Here is a 19,346-nt window from a genome sequence, read left to right on the forward strand (position 1 = left end):
TAATATACTGACCTCATCGACGTTCTCAAATGCATTGATGACATCATATGGCAAGCATGAGAGCAGATCAATCACAAACCAGGTCTTCAAGTAATTCATGCGAATCAGCTTTGGGTCAGAGATCACCTCTCCTGCTGGCCCCACAAAGGTGGTATGGAAATTAAGCACAATGTCTACCAAAAAAATGACATCTACAATGCTGTCAACTACTAACCATGCCACATTGTTCTGTTTGGTTTTAAAGGAGACATTGTAAGGGACCAAAATAGCAGTGTAGAAGGTTAAAATCAAGATGATCCAGTCCCAGGTAGTCTTGAAAACACAATAATGCAAAATTATATGTGGCGGAGTCTTTGGTGCCTCTTGTTTGTACTGTGGGAGGATTTCAGAGCCCAGCTGTAATACCTGCAGTCACAAAGATTTCAGGAGAAAAAGAAAACATGCTTAATTTTTTAACATTTTTCATATTGTAGATTCTCAAGCTCAGTATAACAGTTGATAAAATACATTAACACCTTTTATCACCACCAAATGGTAAGGAAGTCAGGATAAGTACTCTGTTAAACAAATTAGCATCAACTGAAGAACAGTTGTTTCTTTTAATGCCATTAATTATTTTTGACACTAAGCCCAATGTGCTATCTCTCCAAAACATATAGAGAAGAGACAGCTCCTTCAGCAGACTAAAGAGACAACACAGATAAATGATGGGCAGGAAGGCAGGTGCAAATATAAATCAATCAATGGCAAAATCAGGAACAATACCACAATTTGAGTTCCAGTTCAGCACCGAAACCACTAGACTACATTGTTTTCCAGCACTGTCTATTTAACACTTCACTACACTGTATCTGAAATAGTCTTATGCTACAACCTATCATGAATGCACAGATCTTTGTTCCTGTTCTGTGGACTGTGCAGGACCAAAGCACATGAATAACTCATTAGCCTCAATAAACTCATTTTGAACTTTTAACTTTTCACTGAGAAAAGATCAGTGTCTTCAGAGCTAACTGCACTGTAACTTGACTGTACACCATCAGTACAGTCGAATTACAATGCAGTTAGCTCTGAATTCAGAAAAGCACTACAGCAGAAGATGATCTGTTAGCATCTGTTTTAAACCCTGGACCTCAAGCTGAGCTCCAAGTGTTCTGCATAACTGCAATCTTGATCAGTGCAGCCCGTTTTAAGTCTATCTCTCCAGTTCTGCACACTAGTGTAAAAGAGTATGATCATGTATCTCATTCTTGGGAACTAAAGTCTCTCTTACGTACCTATGAACAAGAATATGTTTGTTTATATCTATGGATATACGTGAAGTTGAAACTAACATGAAGGACCTGTCTCCAAATAAAGATAAATTAAATTTTAAAATTAAATTTATCCTGGATGAGTTATGGATTAAAACTGAAAGGAAGACAGAGGTTTGCTTGAGTGAGATGTGTTCGCTAATGCCAAACTCATAGAACCTGTGAGAACTATTTAGGAGCATGGTTCTTTTTCCACAATTATTTACACATAGTTCAGAGCAATAGGAAGCAGAGAAGGAAATTAAATGACCACCTCTCAGAAAAGATCAGACAACATAGCCATAATAGGAGGATGCCTACCTTCCATGTTCCTTATCTCAGCTTTTTTATCAATTATTTAGACACAGACTTTTATCTGCAGGCTTTTCTGGGTGCCTTTTTTTTTGGGTGTGTGAACTAGTGGGCTTTTTTCAAACAGATTAAGCCAAAGGGCACAAAAGAAAACAATCACCTACAAGAGCCCTACTTGGACAAAACAACCTCAGATTAAGTTCCCTGCTGCTTTAAACCTCACATAATCACTTACTCTTGTGCACTGTCAGATCACAGTCCCTTGCACAGGAGTAAATAACAATGGGAGTTGCAAGCCTCCTAACTTTGAGCCCAGTATGTTCTCCAGCAGAAAAGTAGCACGACCTGCTCAGACACACCTGCATGTTAGTACAGAGGCATCAACAGTTTGAAAAAAAAAAAAAGGACTTAGTATTTTTGTTTCACCAAGTTTCTAGAATGACAGCAAAGAGGGAAAAGGAACATTTTCCCTCATGTAGAACCCCTGCAGACCAAACTAAGACTCAGACACATCCACTGCAGTATTACTCTGCCACTTCTGATCCTGAGTCACACACAGTTCTCCATACTAAAACAAAAATAAAAATTCTTTTTAAAAAATGCCTTGTGGTGAGAGAGGCTGGAAGCAGCACAAGACAGAAGCAGTCTCTTCTCTGCAGGAGGCACTGGTCACCCAAAGCCGTGCCCAGAAGTCACTGGTAGTGGCTGGAAGAGGCGTAGGTTGTGCACTGAGTTAGTATGTGTACTCAGACCATCGTTCCCTTAAGGGCTTGTTTGCAGTCCCAGCAAGAAATGGTAGAATGTCTTTTCTCAACAAAAGCTCTAACCAAAGATCAACATTGCAAATATCTTCTGCCCTCCCTTCTGAACGTCGCAGCTGTACCTGAATCAGTTGGAAAGCACTGAGCTACTACTGGCTTTTATGAGGATTTGCATGAGTAGCAGCTCTAACATAAGATCCCAAGCCTGAAATATGCTTCAGTGAGCAAGGAAAGTCCTCTGCAGTATTCACCCACTGGAATAACTGATCAGCAAAGCCAAGTACTTTCTATCACATAGTAACATTTTTCAGTCAGTTAACTGGATTTCAGTTCTAATGCTGAGATCTTACTAGCATGGGGAGATTACCCTCAAACACAAGGTAAAAACATAACTCCTTCTTTTGTAATCACATCTCCTAAAGCTTATTTTTTTAGCCTTTGATATTACATAAAGAAGTCAGACATTTTGGTAACCATTCTAATCAGCACAGGAACTTCAACCATGAAACACTGAAAAAAAAAAAAATTGATAGTTTTTGCCAGATTGATTCTTATATAAACATACATAAGTTCTAGACTGAAAAATCATCTAATGCACCCCATTTTGGCCACTGCTGGTGTCTGTACTCAAAGAACTTGTGGAAAGTTTGCATCATCCAAACTAAAGTTACTGGAAAAGGTACTAATGTATTCCCATATACATGAATAATAGGAACAAAGGCAAGAGCAATTTGTTTGGCAATAAAAACAGGTTAAATTATGGTGTCCGTTATTTTGCTGTAAGTGAAAAAAAAAAAAATACAGTAAAGCCAGTGGAACTGCAGGGATATAAAACTGAACTGAATGCAGAGGAAAAAACAGACTTCCAGGTTCAACTTGTTGAGAAAATAAACAACTTTGCTGTTTTGGTGCTTTAAAATGTCATTACCGAGTGCAAAGCACCCTCTCCTAACTTGTTTGAGGTTCAAGAGCTACAGCACATGAAAATAAAAGGATTGATGTCTCCTTCCCTTTTTACTTAGAAAGTAAGTGTAAACCATTGGAATGGCTAGGGGCCTTATTAATAGGAGTCTTTTGAACTTTCATTACCACCTTGGAGTCTCTGGTTAAGCTGTACCAATGGCTATTTAAAGTGACCAGTGGCCATGGCTTAGCTGTTCTCCTGTGGAAGGATGTACACCATCAGTGTGGGTGTGAATCTCAAAAGGAAGGGCAGGGACAGGGCAGGAGATGGGCATCAAGGAATGATGTAGGGATATTGCAAGGAGGAAAAACTGCCTGCAGCAAGCCTGAGATGTCTCCACTCTTTCGTTTGGGTGGGGTGGGGTGACAAGATCTAGCCCTGCCTCCTTCACTACATCACTAATGCACACCTTGTAAAACTACTCCATCTTGCTGGCATTGCTAGAGACATGAAGCGTCATTTCACAGCTTGAGATGGAGGAAGAGCACTGTCCCAGCTTTATGCTACCTCTCCCAGGAAAAGCAACTTGCTTTACAGACTAGCAAATGTCTTGTAATCTCTGTGAAAGCACTTGGCTGGCAGTCCAAGGCAACAAATCCTTCTTTTCATTGAAGGAAGAGAAAAACACCTATAAGGAAGCTTAATTATCTCAGAGAACAAGCATGTGCTTTTAGCATTAAGAAGAGAGCTCAGTGCTGTACAGAAATAATAGAAGGAGGTCCACAGAGCACTAAAGATCCAGGTTTTGTCAGGTTGTTGTGCTACAAGTTAGGAGAGCTCTCTCCTCCACTTTTCACACCAAAGGCCACACACAGTCTGTTTCTTCACCATCCTTCCACATACACGCACCTCCTCAGCATCACCTGGAGATTAAGAGCTATAAACCCCACTCTTTGTGCACCATATAGCAATGCATGGTAGAGGCAAAGAGAAGTACCTTCTGCCCTATTCCAAGGTCCTCTTGCTGCACTCCAGCCTCTAGGGTGACTAGTGCCAACCTGAGACACAGTATTTGCTGAAGCAGTCAGGTGTGATTACCCACCCACATAAAATAACTAGATTCAAACTATTTGTAAAGGTACTTCTCCTGAAGAAGGAAAAAAAAAAAAAAAGTGATGAATGTAGAAGTAATAATGAGGAAAATGTGCACAACTATATAAACTGATATGCTGAGCTTCTGCCCATGTGTACTGAACAAATATTTCATTACTATTATTTTCTAAATAACTGAAACAGCCCTGGTTTTGGAACATTTTTCCCTATTATGCAGTTATACCATAGTAAAAGAAATGTTTGTTTCAGAAAGTTATTAATGAAAGTATTATTCCAATTACTTATGATTCATCAGCTACTACAGTTGTATTATCTGCGTTTATTATTTGTGGTAATGATGCATGATGTTTTAATAGCTCTCTAAAGCCAGAGAATATTATTTCAAGAGTAGAAATTATAAATTTCATCATGGGTTTCACAAGGCTGTATTTGGTTGTTTGTGTTTTTTTTTTTAATATAACTAAATAAAAAGAACTTATCCTAGATTTGTTAAAAAATGGTGAATATATCACCAGTCAGGACTCATAAAAGTGCATCAACAAGTGGTTACCATGATTTATTTAAGACTGCATGACTGGGGAAAAAAACCCCACACAAACAATCGTTCATTTTCAGCTTAATCTCTCCCTTTTGTGGTTTCAACTGCACATATTTGCTTTCTCTTACTCTCCCTTGCTTTTGTTTTCACAGTCACCCACACAAATTGCTCCTAAGCCAAGGGCTAGGTGGTAAGCCTCAACTTGAAGTAGATTTTAATGGCAGTTATAAGTCCCTGGTAAACAAGGTTTTTTAAAAAAGTGGCAGAAGTTCCATTACTAAGTAGTGCTGCTAAGCACCATTGTCATTTTTCTGCCTTTATTTCTCATAACTATCGCATTTTTTAAATTATGACACCATCTTATTTACCCAGAACAGCCTGGTAAATATACAGAATATATCAGCTAACACCATAGGTGCAGAGGACACATGTACTATGCAGCGGCCAAGAAGAATGGTTCCCACAATCAGCTCCTTGGTGACAAAGCCACAGAAATGTATCAATTACTTTATATTCTTATTGAAAAATGTACTCTTGGAGTTACCTAATGCCTTTGCATTAACTGCATAATTATTTTAAGCAATTTTCATATGACCGCTATTAGAGAAGTCAGGCTAAAAAACCTACACATACTGAAAAAAGTCAGAGACTGAGGCTTAACAGACACCGCTTGTATTATCCATGACCTGTGGATAAAACAAAGTAGTTTGTCATTAACACCTTTCTTAAACTAGTATTTCATAAACAATAAAAGAAATTGTAAGCATTTGTGGCAGGCTCCTGTTCTGTATTTGTACACCTTGCCCCACTCAGCTTCTAGGACACAACTGGCCCCTCAGGTATCAAAAATACAAGTGATAAAGAACTAAGAGCAACACAAATAATATTCCAATAAATGAAGAGCCTTCTCAAGCAAACAAGACTAACAAGAAATGCCATAGCGAGTAGGAATAAAAGATTACTTTTAATTTGAACTTACGATTTCAAATAGGCTACTTAGAGATGAAGAAGAGAAAAAAAAATTTGAACATACAACAGGGAACAGTTAGAGATCCCATTTTCAACATTACTGAGAGATCTTTCCAGAATAAGAAGCCTGGCACACCATACATCTTCAAAGGAAGAAAAGTGGCCTTGTCTGTATGATTATCTGCACTCTGCTTTTCTCTAGTATAGTTCTATTGACTTAAGTGGAATTACAGCAGATATAAAACAAGGTACCCAACATCACAGTTGGGGCTAATGTTCTTTTTAAAATAATTACTGCAATATTCAGTCGGCAATTAAAGAAACTCATTTCAGACGTGTAAACTATACACTTGACCTTTATTATTTGTAATGAATCAACTGGCTGTGCCAGTTAGAATACTTGCAAAGACTTGTTGAACACATTGGCTTGCAAGAAGTGTCAGTAATATGTAGTCACTTAGGTCCAGACTGAGGTTTACTGAGCCAGAATAACCTCAGACCCTTTGCCTTACATTCTACTGTGTACATTTAGCATGAATTAAAATTCAATGGGTAGACATCTAAAGAGAAGGAAGGACGATTTGATGCTAAGCCTTGAGCAAAATTAGGAGGGAGACTATTCCAAATTCCAGGACATCAAAGCAACCTCAGGGTGGGCATCTCATAATCACACAGTATTCCTACAGTATAGTGTCCGTGTGAATGTCTGCCCCTCCCCTGTGCTAGTATGATCTATGTTATTTCTATACTTCCAACAGAAATCAGTTTTCCATTACTGAGTGCATCTCTATTAAATACTGAACAGGTAAGCTCCTGTCTGTGGGAATGTCATCATCTCATGTGATAATAGTGCAGGAGGCCCAGGCAAGAGTGATTTATTTTGCAGAGAAACTAAGATTATACAGCACAAAATTAACAGAGTACTGACTATATGGAGACCTCACGGAACCAATCAGTGGCTTACACCTCCAGCTATAGAGGAAGATTAAGAATTATTCACAAGACTCACAGCTGCTGCCATGGCATTCACAGAAACAGGAGAAACAGAAGTGCCATGTTATATTGGCCATGTTGTCATTAACACCGGATCAAGACTTTCCCTAAATTGTTGTTACACCAGAAAGACCCTGCTACTGGCCCAGTAGAAAGCTACAGGAAACTTGGGACAGTCTCTCCCCCTCGTGGTGAAAGCCCTAAAACCCTAAGTACTTTAAGGAACCTTCTCTGCCCAGAGTTTTTCTCAAAACTTTGACAGTTTACTTAAATCACAAGGTTTCATTTTTCTAATCTGTCTGCAGTGTTGCTTGTGGCATCTTACAGCTGTTCTGTCCATAAAACCAGTAACTCAAACATATATTTTAAACAGTTTGTAAAGCAAGATTGGGATCCCACTTAAAAAGAACTAGGCACAAATAAATGCAGAGAACAACTGTGACAAGAATTCTCCAGAATTTCCTTCTGTACTGGCCTGAGTTTTGCTCACCTCAGTTTTACACAAGCAAACAGTCCAAGATCCTACTAACACCGACATCCTCAGAAGAACAGAAACTAAGCAAGAAAGTATTACTTTAATAATGTCATTATAAGACTTTGCTGAGATATGGAACACAACAGTGAAACTAGGTTACATTAAGTCTTTTGGACACTTGTTTGATTCCACTGTCGCAGGACACATTTCTCAGCACACATGCCATATTCCGAGGCCTGCCAGCAGGCTTCAGATTCCCAGGGCAAGGGGGACAGACAGTGTTTAGTTCACACAGAGGCAACATACCCACAAAGGCTAAAAGCATTTCTTTACAGTCTCTCAGGGAAAGAAAACATTACCTCAGCAAGTCGCGAATGCTTGTGGACGTTCTCTCCTTTCTGCACACTTGGAGCAAGCTGTTGCAGTACACCTCGGCTGCTTGTGAGGGCACGGGTCAAGCGAGCAAACTTTCCCCAACCTTAAGAAAACATGCAAGATTATACACATTACCAAAAAAAAAAAGCTGCAAATGTACCACATAAAGCCTCTCATAACTAAAATTTAAAAATAAATAAACCAGAGCAATCTGCTTTAATACTGACCACAAGGGAGTACAATTTAACGAAGTACCAGATAAAAGCAAGTCACAAAATAGGCGTCAGGGTAGTAAAGTAATAAAACCCATGACTGCAGTGACTTTGTATTCAGTGGCTCTACAAGACTGCTGTTACATGAACTGCATCTTTTGTATGGATAAATGTCCACTTTACAATAATCTTCTATTAAATCCAATGGCCAGATCTGGATGTCACAGCACTGCAGAAGACACTCCAGACTAATCAAGATGTAAGACTAGAATAACACACAACAAAAAATTACAGTTGCCTGTAACAGAAGTGAATCTGGCCTCAGATGTATCAAGCATAGATCTGGCATAAGCAGAGAAATATGTGTAAGATAATAAAAAGCAGATCAGACAAAGCAAAAACAAAATCATTAATTTTATCCTCTCTAAAAAAAATGGAGAAATATACAAATAGATTTTCTCAAACTAATAAAACATTTAGCAGCTTCTGGCAGAGAAGTCATATGCTGAATTTTAATTCAGAATATTTTTTGCAGTCATTTCAAATACCCCTCAAAATAGAAGACCTTGAATGACAGTCACAAGAGCTAGTTACAACTATAACCTTTATGAGCAGTACTTTGACATAACTTAAAAGTCAGGCAGATTATATACATCTGGATATTTCTGGTACTCTGAAAGGAAAGTATCAGTGCTTTTAGTCCCAGTCTTGAAAAATGCTAGCACCACCTGGGAACTGTTGAGTAGTCTCACCTCCTACTCCAGCTGAAGATGCTCAGCACTTTGCAGATTCAGTTCTTAATGAGAACCTGGTTCTGGAAAAAAATCCCTCCACATTATGGTTTCATCACCAAAAGGAATTATATTACTAGCAGTGACTGTTTTTAAAGACCAGTCTGAAGATTAGTCTTCAAGTGATCTGTGACAAGTACAGGAATATGGGTGGTGAAAAAATTGCCCAGTACTTTGAACATATCCTTGCTTGATATCTCACTTCGATGGAGTTCACAGAAACATATTTGGTAATTTGAGAAGTAAGCATAAAAAATAAACTAATTACATGGATCTGGTATTGAACAAGATCTTCCAGGGCAGACCTGAAGAGAATTTAGCGTTTTCTCCTTTACAAATACGCAAAATTGTGCATTTATTACAGAGAAGGACCAAATTCATCAGACCTCTCCAAAATCAAGAATAAAATTGACTAATTTCTTATGCTTTAAAAGATGTTTTAAAGCAAGTCTGTCATTGGTAATTTAATAGTCAAATTGAGTAGAATAAGCCAACACTTTCAGGCAGTATTCAGCAACAAGTAGACTGAATTATTTTCATGCAGGAAGGCTGATCTTTCCTGATAAACTCATATAAGATTAACTACTGTGCTAAAGGACTGTTTTTCAGATAAATAAATCAACATGACAGAACCTCAAGTGAGGTCAGATTGTATCAGTTATAAGCCTTTCCCAAAGCACTTGATTTCTCATAATACATTTCCATAGAAGGTGGTGGGTTTTGGTGGTTTGGGGTTTGTTTTTTTTTTTTTTAAGATACATTTATGAAGAGTATACTTTCTCTACTGTACATGCAGAAATCCAACTACAACAGATAAGCTAAGGCTTGGAAGGCCTTACTACCTTCTGAGTAAAGCCAGTAGATATTAAGAGAATGGATCAGGTGGGAGAAACCATTCATAATGACTAATTTTCAGCTGATATAAATCAGACTAGCCTTTGTAAAGCCAACACAGCTACAGCAATTTACAGCAACCTAAAACTTTGCTTTTGCGGAACTTACATGCCAGCACTACTAGTTTTGCTTCCTACTTTACAGGACCATGGGATAAGGCTATCAGGACCGGTATATATTCAGTGATACAAACGCGGGGTGCCGAGGCCCCGGGAGGACATGAGCCATAGCTCCGCTTCCCAGCGGCGGGAGCGGGCGGTGTCCCGGTGCTGGCCATGGTGCTGAAGCGGAGGCCGCGCGGACTGCAGCTCGCCAGCCAGGGCTGGTTTGCAAACAAAAAAAAAAAAAGGGGGGGGGGGGGGATGATGACAGAGTTCTACAGAGTTCTAGCTTCACATTGGAACTCGAAATGTGCCTCCCTTACCAGACACATGATGTTTTTAACGCCAGCTAACAGACAGCCCGTTTTACTAACTCAGACTGATGGATAGGGCATTTTCCTGGAAGATTCAAAATTTGGTTCAAACCCTGAGGACAAACTTTCAGTGTGTCTTTTCTTCCTGCCATACAGCCTTCTAAGAACTGGGCTATCCAGATATAAACAGAGGAGGAAAAGGAAGAACCTCACCTGAGCTTTCTTCCACAAAAGCACTGCCAGATGTCTCTGTGCCATGATTTGCAGCTATGAATGCTGAGCACCTCTGGGCACCTCCCTCTCTTCCCGAGTCATCTCCTTTTGAAAGGTACAGCTTAACCCATTCCTCTGTTCTCAGCGTCTCCTATAAACACCTCCCTTGCCCTACACGTTGCAAATCTCATTTCTGGGTGCCTAAATGTTATGCACAAGAACTGTTCTGACAGACATTAGATCTCTCACCAGATACTCCAAACTCTGATCTGAAAACAATGTAACTGTTTGTTATAGGCAAGAGACTGTGTCAAGAGGCAGAGCTTTTTATCTTGGGTTTTTGAACCAGTGCTGATGGCAGTGAAAATGGCGGGCTGGGAGTACATACCCTAACCCTCCCCATACACTGGGTGCAGCACATGGGATCCCAGCTTAGAGTTGCACATGCCACTGTGTGATGATATGCCTAAAACCAGGCACTGAGTCTCTCTGCAAATGTCCCAGGTGTATGAATCACATCTTTAGGACAGAACACTCTCCTCTTTGTGCTGCCTATTTAGGAAAATAAAAGTGTGAGAACTTTGAAGAATAATTAAAGTAAACCTGCAGAATGTGGCATAGGAAAAAGAAAAATAAAATGAGAAAGAATGCCAGTACTAATCCTATTGAATGATAACTCCTCCAATACTGCTTGAAAAGACAGCAGTACCTGTTAAATTTATTGCAATTTTTCCTCCAGAAGCCTAAGGACAGATACAGCCTACAGTCAGTCAGATACTTATCCAGTGAAGACAGGTCAAATACTGACCTTAAGCCACAGGGGAGCGGCTTAAACATTAAATTCTAAGGGTCATGGAGCTGATTACAGGAAGAAGATGGAGATTTCCAAGAAAAGAAACGAGGTTTCAGAATATATTGGTATTAGTCCTGCTAGGACAAGGGGACCAAGTGATACCAATTAGGAATTCTCTTTCAACACAAGCAGTTGATATAGCCTTACATCTATTTGTTTCCTCTAGAAAATCTAATGATTCTCATACAGGCATATATATTCCTCAAATAGACAAGAGCTTGAATAGCAGAGAAGACCGATTGGAATTCAGGAAGTCAAACATGGTTCTGCTTGCCTGTGCCTCTGTCTTTGATTCTAATCCACTTGTATCATTGTTTGGTGGTCTTCTTTTTCAGTTCTGCAGAAAACATCATGCAGGGACAAAGCAATGAGATAGCACTGAAACATCTCCAGCTTCCAAAAGAAGGCTCTTCCATAAAGAGCCTTCAAGATTAACAGCATTGACTTCAGCTGTCCGGTATTCCATGATGCCTTTTCAGTTTTCCACCATTTCATTGTAAAATGCTGAATAGAAACTGCTTCTGAAAACACCCAAGAAGACAAGATGCCTACAACAAGGACAAAAACTGTCCCGAGTTTTATTTCACAGGGAAACATGGCACTGAAATACACCTTTGTGATGTGATGTTCAACTCATCAAGACTTCTCTTTAAGGGATGAAGCTTCATTTATCAACACTCTTAAATTGAAAAAATCAATTTTCACTATTTTGAGGTAAGCATGATCTGTTGATACTCAATTGATAACAACTTTTGGTAGTTATTTGTAGGTAGTTATTCGTTTCCTACCACTCTCCTCAATTTGATCACGATGACACACAAATTCAAACATTAGGCACTGTGGCAGTTACAGAACATTTGTTATCAAGTTGCTGATCCATAACTTACACAATCCCTAGAGTTAGAAAAAGGAGCCATTGCCTACTAGAGAATCAGCTTGTTTGTCAGGAGTCCACAGTTCACACAGAACTGTGTAAATGCGAATAACTCAGGATTCTAGCAGTTCTTGCCTCCACTCAAACCACCTTTGTTTTCTTGCGCATCAAAGATCCCTGCTTACATCCATCATGCCTCTCTGCAGTCTTAATCTCCCTCCCTTTGAAACTTCATGACTAAAACTGTCTTATTTTTCCATCTGGACTGGGAAAGCATACCAAAGTTTTTTAATATACTCACCACTTCCCTTTCATTTGTTCCTTTTTTTAAGAAAACATTTCATCTAGATGAGAGTATAACTTAATCAAAATATTTCAAACACTGGCTCTGCTCATATAAATACATTTTTAAAAACAGAACAAAAAATTAGCAACAACAACAAAAAAAACCCACCCAGAAACAGAAAGGAAAAAATGAAACGCTTGGAGTTTTCCCTGAATTAAGATGGAGGCAATCAAATTATTTTTGTGTAGCCCCGCTTGTGATGCAAAGGATAGCTTAGCTTCTGCAGACAATTGCTACAAGGCACAGGAGGTTACAATAGCTAGGAGGCTAACAACCATTCTCCTATAGGATTCATCGATGTTGAATTTGAACACCTCCTTGTATAAAAACAAAGTATCAAAAGCAAAAATCAGTATTCAAAGCATAATTTCCCAACTTTTATAAAGCTGCGTAGATGTATCTGAATATGTTCACATTGTACTCATACATGCACAACCTGTTCAGGCAAACTTCTTACTAGCTACTCAGAGTGCAGGCACAGATTCTATTTGTCTGCACAAATTATTGTTTTCATAAAGGGATGCATTCCAATTTATACACTATTCTCAAACATCTCATACTTGGTGTGTTAGATCTCAAACCAAAAAAAGACATATTCAGACAAAATGCATGAATTCCAAATATAACATATACTCTAAAATTCAGCTAAGAAGGTGACCTATCACTTCAGCAAGACAAATTTAGCTATGCTATAGCTTGATTTTGCCTACTTCTATTCAAGTAACCTTAATTTTTCCTGATTCTTTAAAGGGGCAAGCATACAGGGAAGAGTAGAAAGAGGCTGTTGAAAAATATTGTATCATCAACACCACTGACACGCTATTTTTAAGTTGTTTTACTTAGAATGCACTATTTTTAAAGCTGCTGCATTTAAAAGCAAATTTATTAACCTCTATGGCAATCATAAACATCTTCTAAGTTATCTGAATCAATTAACAAAGACTACAATTAGAAGTCCACTTTTTACATGACTTTAGAAATATTTGTTTCATCTATTCCAACGTCTGATATTATTAATAAAAAAGAATTATTAAGAATGAAAAACAGCACTGGGACCTTCTGAGTCACCTTCAGATAAATATGCCTATGCATTTTTGTGCACAGGTCAAACACATCATTAGAGCTCAACACTTTTCACTCAAGGAGTCACTATATTTGCAGCTGAATTATCATGCTTGAAATTGCCCACAGGTGATAGAAAACTAAGATACACAACAGCTAAGCAGGTTCAGCCTGACAGATTAGTTGATCTTTAAACTGATCGTGTTCTTATACTAAATAAGATTTTTCTCTGCACAGAAATACAGGCATGGATTTTGAAAAACTGAAATACTTTATGCTATGACACTCTGCAAATAGCATATATATTAATAAAATACCTGCCTATGCAGGCAGCATAATACATATTAAGTGGTCATATATATATAGGAAACTGATTTCACACATAAACACAGTACAAGAAAAGTAGTTGATAAAAGCTGATTGATAGAAGGAAAAAATTAATTTAGCAATCAGTTTTCAGTTGTTTCAATTAAACAATAAATCTCTAAGTTCAAAGTTTTAGGTTTTCAGATTGAGAATTTCTTTGGTTTTAGAATATGAGAAACATTCCTACGAGAATTGTTACCCTTCAAAAGCATGCTACAAAATCCCTATGTAATGTTGTACACGGTGCAAAGAATATGCCCTCTTCACAGCTCAGGTCCGTAAAAGCAATGATTCTTAGAAGTTAATACAATTTTACCTTTTTTAGATCTTCCACAAGTGTTTTTCCCTCCATGAATTCTAGAACCCACTACAGACAATTATCTGACACTCCATGCCTGCCTTTCTTCCCCACTCACAGTATACAATTGCACAAGGAGATCTAATATTAAAGATCTCGCATGTGAGGTTCTTTAATAGTTTGACAAATCAGCTCTTCTTTTCCAAGAAATTACTCATCCTGCCATCAAGTGACTGATACAATATCACCTCCTGAGTGGACATCACAAGAGTGCATATCACTGCCACATTAAGGATCTTCTGTGAAAGCAAAGAGAAAAGACACAGCTACCACCCCTGACTGAAAGTCCTGTTCATCAGCTGGCTAAATGAAGCAAGGGCCTTCAGTCCTAGCAAATAAACAAGAGCCAGCTTTACTGCATCATGCTGGTTTATCTTTGTTGTCAGTTTTCACCAGAACATAGTGAAGACCACTACGCAGGGAAAAAAAAAAATACTGCAGACCCAACCTTTCCAAGAAGATATATTTTTTTAGTTTTATTAAAGCAACGAAGAACCAAACAAATAGCATTAGAAAGAGAAAAAAATAGCCCGCATAGCCTGGAAGAAGGTATGCTTGTCAAGGTTGTACTTCCTTTTTCATGGGAACAGGTGTTTCCACTTTGAGAAACTATGTTTTTAAAGAATAACATTTTGAACATAAATGTAAATCAGTTCACCTTCACAGTAAGTTTCCTGTTTAATTTAAAACTACAAATATTATTAAATACTACAAAAATGCAAACAACGGGATAACTTACTTATTTTTTTACCCCAGAGGACACAAGTGTCTGCAATTCTCCATATGGGTATAAAAGGTCTGTTTCTGACAGGATCTGAACCTGAGTGCAAGTTTATGCTGCTGTCACAGGTGAGCTTCCTTCCAGGTTTTCAGGATATAACTCAGCAAAGGGTTAATAGCAAAACACAGCTACTTTACTCACCAGGACAGCTTAAACCTGATTCAATTTAAGATGATGCAAATCTCTTCACATATGTTAAAGGAAACTAGTCCAGAATTTTAACATAAGGAATCCCATAATAGTGATATGTAACATCAAGCAAGGCAGAATAAAATTATTCACATCTTTGCTAGACTCAGATTGGGTTAATTCCTCAGTTTTTGCTTACAGTGTCACACAAAATTTGTACAGGCCCCAAGACTCTTCAGTTCCCTCTGACATCAAAAAGGCTGTTTAGCAACAGTGTGACTCCTTGCAGGCTATGCTGGAACACAGATTAATAATGAATTTAAAAGGACGAGCAGCACCTATTTGCTAAGTAAACTCTGCTTCCTGAAGCACGTGGGGGTTTTGTTAGCAATGACCCTTTCCAACACAGGCCAGAGCCAATTTGCTTAAGAAACCAGCAACCATTCCTTGCACAAATGCAGTCCTCAGTGGCAGAGCTAAAAGCTATTTTAACATCTAATTCTTTGTCTTTGGCATGTAAAGGACTTCAGCTCTTTCGAGACCAGGACAAATAAACAGAAGCAGCATAAATATATAATTGTGAAAAAGACAAACCTTTACATGAATCATCCTCAATCGGCTGCTTGAAAGCCGTTATGTCATTGAAAGTGCAAAGAAATAAAACCACTTTATCCTGCTCATTTCGAATTGGAGCAATTTTCACAAAGAACCAGACAGGTGTTCCTGGAAACAAACATATCAAAAAGTTGGTCAGTGGTAGGCAGAACAGTAAATATGCTAGTTTAGATGTTTACACTTCAAAGTCAGCCATCTATAAATGTTACTTTAATGTTGGGTTTTTTACAAACACCCATTAGGAAAAATGACAAAGCAACTAACATTCTTGTCAGCTAAGTTCCCTGCTCTGCCTCTGATTAGCTTTTTAATCTTCAGGAATCAGTCACTATTTCTGCATTTCACCTACAAAATGAATACATGAACTAATGAAGTGCTTTGTGATCTCCTGAAAGAAGAGTCCCATGTAGGTGCAAAGGGTGCACACAACAGAGCCTTGCTGGTTCTGTGCAGGACTTGAGAACAGGTCAACTTTGCCTAGACCATGACTATAATACAGAGTCTCAACTCAAGAGCACAACCAGTGCGGTAGACCATATACCTCCCTGCAAACAGGGAGCAACATCCCCCAACAACTACATCAGGCTCTGCACAGCTTCAAGAGCCAGGCTCTGGGAGCTCTGGTCTAGCCTGCAAATCCTCCCATGTAAGGGAAACCCCTTGCAAGCTGCCTGTCAGCTTGTCTTGTCCTGAGCCTACTCACAGTGTGAAGCAGGACTCCACTGAACTGCAGAGAGAACAAGCCATCGGGACCAGACCATGGGGTATGGATGGGAGTAGGTTGTACTACATAAAACTGTACTTCTCTAATTACTGCAGTAGATAAACTACTAATGAAAACTACTGGAGAGATTAGAGACTGCACATCACAGAAAAAGATTATCCCAGATAATGATCCTTCATCTATCCACACGGATCACCTTGAGGAGAGAAACTATCAGTCAGCCCAGCCTTTCTATATTTCTGGCAGTTCTGCTGAGGTTGCTGAAAAGACCCTAGTGATAGCAATGAACTTCCATATAACAAGGTGGTGTCTACACTCTCATTTTACAGGACTTACCACACTGATTTTAGTGATATTTAAGTATGAGCTGATCAGAGGGCTTAGAACAAAGCAGCTGGCTCCTGTATGTCATAACATGGCCTCCTTTAAGGCACTGTTTTTCAGTCTGCAGTCTTTGGTCATAAAAAGATGACTCCTTCTCCCAACTGAGGTACATGGCAACCAGGAGACTCCAGGGTCACCAGGCCTGGGCCTGCAGGGAGCTTGTATGTGAGTTTTCAGACTGTCCCTACACTCTCAATGTTGATGAAAAAACTCACCATTGCTTTTGTACGCATAAAGAGCAAGAGCCAAAGACAGGATTCAGGCTTGCTTGCTGTAAGAAACATTTCTCTTAAGTGTCTCTTGTGAGGCTGTGTTTGGAGAGAAGGGTCTATATACCAGGGGTCAATATAAATGTGAAAATCAGCAGGATTTTGACCATCTGGGAAAGCCAGTATAAACAACACCACACTTAATTTTTGTCACTCATGAAGGAAAGCCTATTCTCAAAAGGGTGATCTTAGAAGACTATTTCTTTCCTTTCTTGATCACAGGATGCTCCTCTAGGCTAAAGATCAGATTCGCTTTCACTTTAATTGCTCAGTAGTTTAACATGAATACTACATGCAATATTTCATGCAATAGTAAGTTGCAACAAGGGTCACTCGTGCTTCCTGACTGTCAAAGGGTCACAAGGAAACCTCAGGCAGTTCACGAGTTACTGTTCAGCAAAGCAAGCAAAGGCAGCTTTTTTCCCCAACTATGTTAATATAACAGAGGTTGTTGTTACCAGTGCCTCACCTGGCTGTTTCCCAGTCTCTGTGCTTAGCAATCTTTTCTGGCCACAGAAAGCCAGGGCATCTCCAAGACCCATGGACAACTTCCATAAATGAAGTTCAATTCCTAAGGCTCCCACTGTGCCTGCATAGTGCAGGCAGTTTCAAACCCTGGCTGAGATTCCATGCCATATGTACAGCCACCTCTATAAACAGCAGGGTATATGATGCATGGAGGCCTCTGCTCAAAAAGCAGAGAAATTCAGAAGGAATCACTGATGGCCATTTCTGGAGCATGCCTGCATGGCAGAAAGTATTCAGGGGTCAATTCTTTATTTTTTTTTAAAGAGTTAGCAGTCCTGAACAACCCGTTATAAATACAAGTATGAGTAAATAAAGTATGAGCAAACAAAACCGCTAAATGCAAGAAAAGATTCAGCAAAGTAACTGTGCCAGTAAAATCATCACTAACTTGCTAATGAGCTTAGAAGACACTGCCACAGAGCAGCCAACAGCAGTTTTCAAGACAGTAACACCCTTTACACTCCTGTGTCAGGAGCTCCTAAAATTGCCCATCTCCATTTCTTCTTGCCTACTTGTTTTTCCCATCTTCACATGTGAACTATTCTGAGGTTGATCAAATCCGTATCTTACTTTGACACAAGCTCCTTGGTGACTAATTGTTTTTTATTTTACCCACTTCAATACCCTTCACTAACACTGCAACTTTTTAATCAGCCCAGATCTCCATTTACAGCCTTGCTTTTTGATCTCTATCTATGTGCACTTGTCTTTTTGATTAGGGACTTTCACCTCCCCAAAACCACTTTGTACGGTTTTGCTACTTCAAGCTACAGCCATTCTGCTACGGGCTGCTCATACTATCAACCTTCATAGCACTGAGGCTGAATTACATAGCTTCATCTCTGCCTCTCACAGCTATAAAAACTCACCACCATGCTTTTGAAGATGCTGTACACATCACGAACAGAAAGGATGCAATTCATCCTCTTATTCTGGCTATTTGTCAGATGTCTGCTGTCATCTTCTCTTTATGATTACGGTTTGATACATTGTTGCAAGATTTTTCTAACATGGTCAATGCAGCAAGAGGAAAGACTTTTCCTGATAACCTGTAGAGGGCTGCTGCAGGGCACAGAGGTTCTATCAGCAGGGTTCTTATGCTTTCTAACTCCCTTGACTCCCATTCCTGTGCTGCATTATTTATAGTAAAAAGGGAAAAAAAACCACTGTTTTACCTAGAACCAAGTGTAGATCTTAGTGATGTGCCCCACTGGTAATGAGAAAAAGCCAGATATCCTTGATAGCTAAAAGTAGGTGTTCTTGATGACTGTCATAATTTGGGTACCCTTTTTAATTTCCAGAGTGTCAGAGTGCCATGGACAGAGTGTATTCCAGGGGAGAACATAAAATCAAGGTGGCACACATGGTCTGTGTAAATCATCTTCCAGTTTTGGATCTACACAGCAACACAACAACAGCAGAAATAAGTAGATGGAAAATTCTGCCAGGCCATGTATCTGCCTCCCCAACATTATTCAGCATTTTCCCCTGCAGCATATTCCCCACCATCTTGTCAGTCTCTTTTGTGACTAGTAGACAACTGGATATAAAAATACAATCCTGAGGTGAGTGCTCACAGGGTTGGATTACATGGGCTTCCACAGTGCTCTGCAACCAGGAGCTCGTTCATAGCAGAACTGGGATGTGAACTGTGGGAACACACTGAAAGGCTCAGCCAAGATGTGGCTATGCTCAGCTTTTTTCCTGCATACTCGTTTAATTATCAGAAGAATTTTACTTTTTAAACATTAAACAGTTTATTTAACTATTAAACAGGAAAGCTTAAAGTATAAACCACTT

The 19,346-nt window shown here is 39.1% G+C and overlaps 1 protein-coding gene across 2 annotated transcripts in view; it reads right to left on the bottom strand.

The window, feature by feature from the left end:
- Nucleotides 1-19,346, bottom strand: part of KCNH1 (potassium voltage-gated channel subfamily H member 1) — a 185,857-nt gene that overhangs the window by 146,195 nt on the left and 20,316 nt on the right. For both annotated transcript variants that reach the window (XR_012632917.1, XM_074897149.1), the window contains exons 4-6: nt 15,621-15,749; nt 7,717-7,835; nt 13-405 (exon numbers count right to left, since the gene is read on the bottom strand). Coding sequence is in view for 1 of the 2 variants with exons in the window: in XM_074897149.1 (XP_074753250.1) it covers nt 13-405; nt 7,717-7,835; nt 15,621-15,749 (641 nt within the window). In the remaining variant the exon portion in view is untranslated. The remainder of the gene's footprint in view (nt 1-12; nt 406-7,716; nt 7,836-15,620; nt 15,750-19,346) is intronic.

The sequence above is a fragment of the Athene noctua genome, chromosome 1 (genome assembly GCF_965140245.1).
Source record: "Athene noctua chromosome 1, bAthNoc1.hap1.1, whole genome shotgun sequence".
In the NCBI taxonomy this organism is placed as follows: Eukaryota; Metazoa; Chordata; class Aves; order Strigiformes; family Strigidae; genus Athene; species Athene noctua.